Source organism: Galeopterus variegatus, unplaced genomic scaffold (assembly GCF_000696425.1).
Source record: "Galeopterus variegatus unplaced genomic scaffold, G_variegatus-3.0.2 Scaffold109, whole genome shotgun sequence".
NCBI lineage: Eukaryota > Metazoa > Chordata > Mammalia > Dermoptera > Cynocephalidae > Galeopterus > Galeopterus variegatus.
The window spans coordinates 158,533-166,377 of NW_007726220.1; the positions used below are offsets into that span (position 1 = coordinate 158,533).

Genomic DNA, 7,845 nt, shown 5'->3' on the forward strand with positions numbered 1-7,845 from the left:
CCGTAATGCATTTTCCGAAGTCCTCCCAATCCGCGTGTCTAAAGACCCCCCTCGCTCCTCTCCCTGCTGGGCTTGACCCCGCCTTCCCCGACCGGCTCCCCAGCACGTGGCCCCGCTCGGTCACGTGAGCTCGGCTTCCTCCAGCGCCCCGGGGGAGAGTGGGAATCGCAGGCCCGGACGCTCGTGCCGCTCCTCCCCTAGCCCGCAGGCGCAGGGCAGGGCCCCACCCATTCGGTGACGAAAGAGGCGTGTCCCGGCGCCCAGTAATTACGCGCTCTCCCGGCGCCACGTCGTGAGTAAGGGTCCGCCCACTGGAGCCGTCCGCAGGCACCCTGCGGAGCCGGTGGGGTGCCTGACAGCCGCGTTGAATGAGAGGAGAGAGAGAGGTGACTGGGCGGGGAGGCATCTGGAGGGGAGACAAAGGGACAACTGAGGGAATAGGTAATTAGGAGACCACTGAGGTATGAGGTAACGGGTGCGACAACCGAAGGGGGTAGTAACCGGGAACGCAGAGTGGGAAAGGGCTTGGGAGAGGGTGAAGTAAGCGGAGAATGAGCAAGATGTAGGCATCACGATGTGGCAGGAAGCGGGCTTAGAGCTCCGAAGAAGTCAGTGCAGAGAGGAAAAGGGAATGGGAGCAAGACCCACGAAGCCGGGAGGACCACAGAAAGGCTTCTGCCCCAAAGGTTCCATCGGCTTATACAACTCCGGGTGATGAAAGATTAGAGGCTTAGACCGATGTCTTTGGTTTCTAGTGCTGGCTGCTCTCCACAGTCCAGGTGAATCCCTATAAGTCAGCGTAGCTGTTTTCAAGCCTTGGTGACTTCTTATTCTCTCCCTTGTTTATCCAAGGTTACCTGGCTGGTGTCTTGTTTTGGTTATCTTCTGACGGGGCAAAGAACTATGTCATGGATCAAAGAAGGAGAGCTGTCACTTTGGGAGCGGTTCTGTGCCAACATCATAAAGGTGAGCAGTGGCCCAGAGCACAAATTGACCTTCTTTCTAGTAAGTAGGGTAATCTTGCATGAAAATGTATAAATAAAGTTCATCAACCCATAATGTTAAGTGGAATTTAGCAAGAGAACCAAAGAGTGTTAGAATTGTAAGGTAACTTCCAGGTCTCCATTTCTGGGAGATTATTGTCATAATTCTGACAAAGTCCAGGACCTCCAGATATTATTGGGCAGCATAGACTATTAGGTCTTCCTTATAAAGAACTGAAATTTGTTGTTTAGTACTGTCCACTTTGATCCATTGTTTCTAGCACTGTTCTCTGGATTTGGGTAGAATAACTAATCATCCTTTGATGAGGCAGTAGAGCATAACAGTGAAGAGCTTGGGCTCTGGAGGCAGACAAGAGTAAAGTTCTGTTCTATCACTGTATCTAACATGTGACTTTAACAACTATAGAGTCACTTTGAGGATTTAATGAGACATACATATAAAGCACTTATCACAATGTCTAGTAGTTCTTAATTACAATTATTATTTGGGTTGTCTTTCAGCTATTTGAAGACTATGCTCACTCTATTTCCTATACCATCCCTGCTTTTCCACAATTTCCCTCAGCTTGTTCTCTAGGAATCACAACAGTGTTATATCCTCTGCCTAAGACAGGTTTGGGATTGGAGCCAGTCAACCTGGTTTTGCTTTTGCTTTTCAGCCACAGGCTGTCAAGCAGCAGATAGTAGTGAATTTAAGAGTCAATAAGCCTTATTGACTCACAAATGCCAAGTGATCTCAGGCAGGCCAGGAAATGGAAAGTGTCTCCTCAAGGAACCACTGCAGTCATGTGTGGAAGAACAAGCTACACGGCTTCACTGGATTTTTTTCAAAAGGCTATCTGTGAGACACAAAAATAGAAAATGTTGAAGAGGTGCTGGGGAAGCAGTCTGTGAAGAGCCCCTCCAGGTGAGGGAAAATAGGCCAAGCAGTCAATTTTTGCTGTGGTAGACAACCCAAAGCTGTCCTAAGCCAGATAAGAAGTTTTGTTTAGCTCCAAAAATGTCCTTTTTGTGTGCTTTGAAATGGCCCCTGACATTTAAATTTTTATAAAAATCCTGATGTTTGGTTCTCTTGTAAAGTTAGAAGATCCGAACAACATTGGGCCCCAATTTCTAGAGATGAGGAGTAGGTGCCTCTTTGATGTGGAAGATGTCCTTTCCATTTGACTGTACCCATCAATATCTTTCCTCTGCCTTCCAATTAGAGACTAATGAAACCAAGGTGGTAGTTAAGAGAATAAAGTTGAAAGATGAACTCTGGAAGCAGACAGACTTCTGTTTGAATCCCCACATTGCCTCTTAGCTGTGTGACTTGAGCAAGTCACGTGACATCTCTGAGCCTCAGTTTCTTTTTCCTATAAAATGAAGATAATGCTATTTATATTGTAGAATTGTATGATAAAATGAATTATACAAAGCCCAGCATAGTATTTGGCACGTAGTAAGTGCTTAATGAACATATAAATAAAAGTGCTTAACGCCTTTTTTTACTGAGCTAAAAGCATAAAATACCTAGTTCCCTTCCTCAGGCTTTTGTCATGTAGCCCAAACTTATCAGCTTGGGGTATAGTGTTCTCTTTTATCCCTAAAGAGTATGAGATCGTTTATCTTCTTATTCCACAGGCAGGCCCAGTGCCCAAACATATTGCATTCATAATGGATGGAAACCGTCGCTATGCCAAGAAGTGCCAAGTGGAGCAGCAGGAAGGGCACTCACAGGGCTTCAACAAGCTGGCTGAGGTGTGTGTGGGTGGCAGAACCCAAAGTGAACAGTCTGTGGAGAACTGGATTATAACTAGAAAAGCAAGCCTGAGTTTGCAGTAGTTTGTGTTTTTCATAGCTGTTTCTCTGTTTTATTGTTTGCTGGTTATCTATAGGCCTCATATCAACATTAACAAAATAGTAATCCAGTGAATCATGATAAAATATTAGAAATAAGAACAAAATTGCCTGCTCTTACCCCTTAATAAGTCAATAGTTTATTATCCTATGCCTTATCCAGTCCTTATAGTATGTTTGTTCTACATGACTTAACATTTGTAAAATTGCATCTATAGCTTTAATAACCTTATTTTTACTTAACATTTTGACAAGTATTTCCTAGGTTGATAGTTAGCTTTTCTAAATATGTTTTAATGACAGGCCGGCCCGTGGCTCACTCGGTAGAGTGCGGTGCTGATAACACCAAGGCCACGGGTTCAGATCCTATATAGGGATGGCCGGTTCGCTCACTAGCTGAGCGTGGTGCTGACAACACCAAGCCAAGGGTTGAGATCCCCTTACCGGTCATCTTTTGTAAAAAAAAATAAATAAATAAATATGTTTTAATGACTACAGAACATTTTATCACAAAGATCTGACATAATTTGTTTAGCTGCTACAACTACTATTGGACATTATAAATAGTACTGTTTTAGGATAAATTCTTAGAAGTGACATTTCTGGAGCAAATGGTTTCTCAAGATGCAGGCCTTTCAGTGCTAAAGCTGGGGAAAGTGCCAGGCAAACCAGAACATCACTCTACGCAGATATCATGAACATTTTATGCTAACAATAAAAATGGAATATGACAATCTTTGTGAAACTAACTTTTAAGAATGGAAATATGGTCTATAGCCCACAGGTCCCAGCATTCTGGCACAGGAACATGGCCTGATGCCAACGCACTGATATTTTGTGCATTGAGTGAGTGGCAGTGGGTTTTCTCCAGCACTCTGTAGAAGTCTTAAGGTTTGCTGACCTCAGTTCTCTTTTGTAACTAAGTAAGAGTCAGGTTTGCCTACTGCTCAGGAGCTTAAGCTCTGGAGTCACTCAGAACTCATTGACATCCCTGCTGTTCCATTCCTGAGTCTGTGACCTGCAGTGAGTTATGTAATTTCCCTTTGCCTCTGTTTCTTCATCTGTAAAATGGGGTTAGTGATAATCTCTATCTCAGGAGATTATTTGAAGATGGCACAATGAAAAGCATGTGGCACAGGGCCAGATAGAAAGGAAGTGCTCAAAAAACCAAAACTATTGTCATAGCAGCTATATTGACTGAGGTCAGTGGTGGGTTCCAACCCAGATGTGCCATCCCAGGTGGCTATCATGCAAAGTCTTTAGGCCCTGAGACTTCAAATGCCAGGTTCTCACTTGTCTTTAGGACCTGAGCCTATTGAAGTGCCAGGTTCCCCATTTTCCTGAGGTGGCAATGGATTTGTTTTCGTGTGTATATGTTAAGGGATTAGAGAGGTAGCTCTGCAGCTTTGTTTCTTTGGTACTATTTGAATGTTTTCTTTTTTTTTTTTTTTTTTAAAAAGATGACCGGTAAGGGGATCTTAACCCTTGACTTGGTGTTGTCAGCACCACACTCACCCAGTGAGCTAACCGGCCATCCCTATATGGGATCCGAACCCGTGGCCTTGGTGTTATCAGCACCACACTCTCCCGAGTGAGCCACGGGCCGGCCCTATTTGAATGTTTTCTATCCTCTACTCTTAACCTCCAGCTGCCATTTCAACATTGTTATCCTCAGCTCCAACTTGTTCTGCACCTTTAATGGTACTGTGTTGGAGCAGTCCCAAAGGATCTAGTTTGAGTCTCACACTTTTTTTAAGTTGTGGTATAATTCCATACAGTGAAATGCACAGATTTTGGGTTTTGACAATTGTGTTTATCTATGTAACCTACACCTCTGTCAAGATATAGAACATTTCCATCTCTCCAGAAAGTTCCCTTGTTCCTCTTCTCAATCAATCCCTATCCCAACTCCTCCTTCCCTCTAGGCAATCATTGTTCTGATTTCTGTAATTATAGATTTGCTTTTTCTGTTCTAGAACTTGATATAATGGAATCATACAATAGAGTTGTAGACTTTTGACACAGTTCTTTAACTCTCTGAGCCTGTTTTACTATCTATAAAGTAGGCATGTGTATTAGTCCATTTCTGTTGCTTATAACAAAATACACAGAACTAGGTAATTTGTAAGAAAATGAAATTTATTGCTTACAGTTTCAGAGGCTGGGAAATCCAAAGTCCAGAGAACACATCTGGTGAAGGTCTTGGTGGTGGCGATAGTGACCCAGGAGTCTCACATGGCAGAAAATGGCCAAGCAGAGAGAGACTAACCTCTCATGTGCTCTTCTTTTAAAGTCCTCAGAATCATGCCCCTGACCACCATTATTAATCCATTCACTTTGGCATGGTCCTACAACCTAATCACCTCTTCAAGGCCCCACCTTTTAATTACCTTAATAGATTTCCCACCCTCAACAGTTACAGTGGGGATTTAAGCTTCAATGAGGTTGTGGGGAGGGCGTCCAATCTACAGCAGCGTGAAAACAATAATACCGTTCTTAAGAATCAAATGAAATAATGTATGTGAAAAACCCTTTGCATACTATTAAATGCTACACAGCTATCCAATTGTTGCTTTTATTCTTTTAACTCATTAGTGTCTCAGTCTACCAGAATAATGAAGTTATGCTGTTAGTAATAATACCCCGTGTTTTTGTATTATTTGTAAGCACCTTGTGATGGATAGATTGTAGATAAGGAGACTCAGACCCAGAAATCTTAAATGATTTGCCTACAGTTACATAAGTATGTGATGGAGTCAGGAACTAGAACCTAGCTCTTTCTGCTCCCAGTGAAAAGTTCTTTCCAGTAAACCACAATGGCATCATCATTTGCTAAGATCACATTTTTCAGTTTCTCAAATGGTGGCTTTCTGCTTATTTGGTTCATTATTCTGACATAAGCACTGTTATGCTTTACCCAGGTTTGGGGAGGAGAAAAGTCTGTCTCCCATCTCCAGTGCTGAGTCAGAGCCAAAGCATCTCTTTTTTCCCTTTCCATGCTTCCTTGTATCCTAGCTCTTTGCCTTTTCCCCTCTTAGACCCTGCGCTGGTGTTTGAACCTGGGCATCCTAGAGGTGACAGTCTATGCATTCAGCATTGAGAACTTCAAACGCTCCAAGAGTGAAGTAGACGGGCTGATGGATCTGGCCCGGGAGAAGTTCAGCCGCTTGATGGAAGAAAAGTAAGATACTATCAAAGGGTTGTATGTGTTCTTTCACCACCTCCATCCTTGCCCTAACCGTCACAACTCTGTTATCTGAGGCTTCTTTAAGGGGCTCTAAATCCTTTTAATGCTAGTTAGATCTCTTCAGTGGCAAATATCAGAAATGCAAGCTAGTTTTTCTTTCTTTTTCTTTTCTTTTTATTTATTTATTTTTTATTTTCATTTTTAAAGGGGGGCATTTATTTGAGGATATTGAGGTATTTCACAGAATTCAAGCACACATACAGCCAGCCTCAAGCAAAACAGAAACTAGGAATTAAAATGCATTAGGTGGAGCCTTTTCATACATTTACTTCCTTTTCTTTCTGCAGATCAGCTTTTTCTGCTTCAAAAGAGCAGCCCAGAATGAACTAAATCCCTTAATTGGCACACCTTCGATCAGATTTCTACTGCAGGATGAATAAACTGTGGCCAGGGGAGTGGAGTAAAAAAAAACATTGAGGAAGTTATTTTCTGCTGCACGGTGATCCCTAAAAAGTTACTACACTCCTCCTATATAATCTCTTGAGAGGGATGGGATGATACATAAGAGGCCTTCATGGGGAAGTGTTAGTACTGTTCTTAGCTGTAGCTTCAGTACCATTCTCAGCTGTTGCTTAGTTTAGGCTTAACTTAGGGAGCAAAGTCAGAAAGAAGCAAAGAGGGAAGTTTGACAGAGATTGTTTGCTTCAAAGTGTGGAGCCCTCACCAGCCAGAATTGCCCAAAAGTTTTCATTATAATTGTTGTCTGCCCAGGGGGACACCAGGACTAGGAAGATGAGAGAACAGAAAGCCTAAAATTCCAGCAGAGATGGGCCTAGACCAACCTTCTAGGAACTGGATCTGTCGTGTCTGTCCTTGTGTGGGTTGGGGTGGTGGGGAGAGTAGCCAGGCTTCTCTGTCTATGTTAGAATGGGCTGATTTATTTATGGGCCGGCCCGGTGGCGCACTGGAGAGTGCGCCACTTGGGAGCACGGCGGTGCTCCCGCCGAGGGCTCGGATCCCATGTGGAGACCAGTTCCCGCTCACTGGCTGAGTGCAGTGCGGGCGCAACACTGAGGGTTGCGATCCTGTTGCCGGTCCCCGGTACGGGCGCGACACCAAGGGTTGCGATCCCGTTACCGGTCAGTAAAAAAAGACAAAAAGGAAAAAAAAAAAAAAAGAATGGGCTGGACACAGTTGTTGCTCCCTGCTCCCCAGTAGAACTTGGGTGGCTCAGAATTCACACTCAAGGGGCTGGGAATGGAACCATGGGGGACACATCCCATGTTTTCAAATTCATCTATACTGCGCACTAATCTAATCTTTTCAAAGTGCTTACTGTGTGCCATGCCCTGAGCCTAAAATGCATTCTTATTTAATAGTCATGTTATCTCATGAGAAAAATTATTAGCCCAATTTTAGAGAGGAGGAAAGTAAAAACCAGAGAAGTTAAGGCATATATCCTGGGTTACACAGCTATCAGACAGGAAGAGCCAAGGTGTACACCTGGGTCTTTCTGACTCCGGAGCTGAGCTATTGTATACTACACTGTGCTCTGAGAGACAGGAGGCAGCCTCGCATTTCCTGCAAGATCAAAATCATGGCAGTAAAGGTCATTAGCAGAGAAAATGGTCTTAGTCTATAATGAGGTCCTGGCCAGAGCAAGAAGAAACCTCAGAGGTGCTCTTCTAACAATGTGCCACAGAACTCTAGAGTTCTGAGGAGTGAACTTGAAAAGAACCCAGCAGGTATGGGAAATAGGCTGCTGGTTTGCATTTCTCTATTTCATATGTTGGGCTTCTGTATAGGATTTGATTT

General features: G+C 43.5%; 1 protein-coding gene across 1 annotated transcript in view; it reads left to right on the forward strand.

Moving 5' to 3' along the window:
- Positions 1–314: 314 nt before the first annotated feature.
- The window catches only part of DHDDS (dehydrodolichyl diphosphate synthase), a 30,013-nt gene continuing 22,482 nt past the window's right edge, over positions 315–7,845 (forward strand). The window contains exons 1-4 of the mRNA XM_008586181.1: positions 315–386; positions 853–966; positions 2,628–2,744; positions 5,882–6,024. Coding sequence (XP_008584403.1) covers positions 369–386; positions 853–966; positions 2,628–2,744; positions 5,882–6,024 — 392 coding nt within the window. The 5' untranslated portion in view covers positions 315–368. The remainder of the gene's footprint in view (positions 387–852; positions 967–2,627; positions 2,745–5,881; positions 6,025–7,845) is intronic.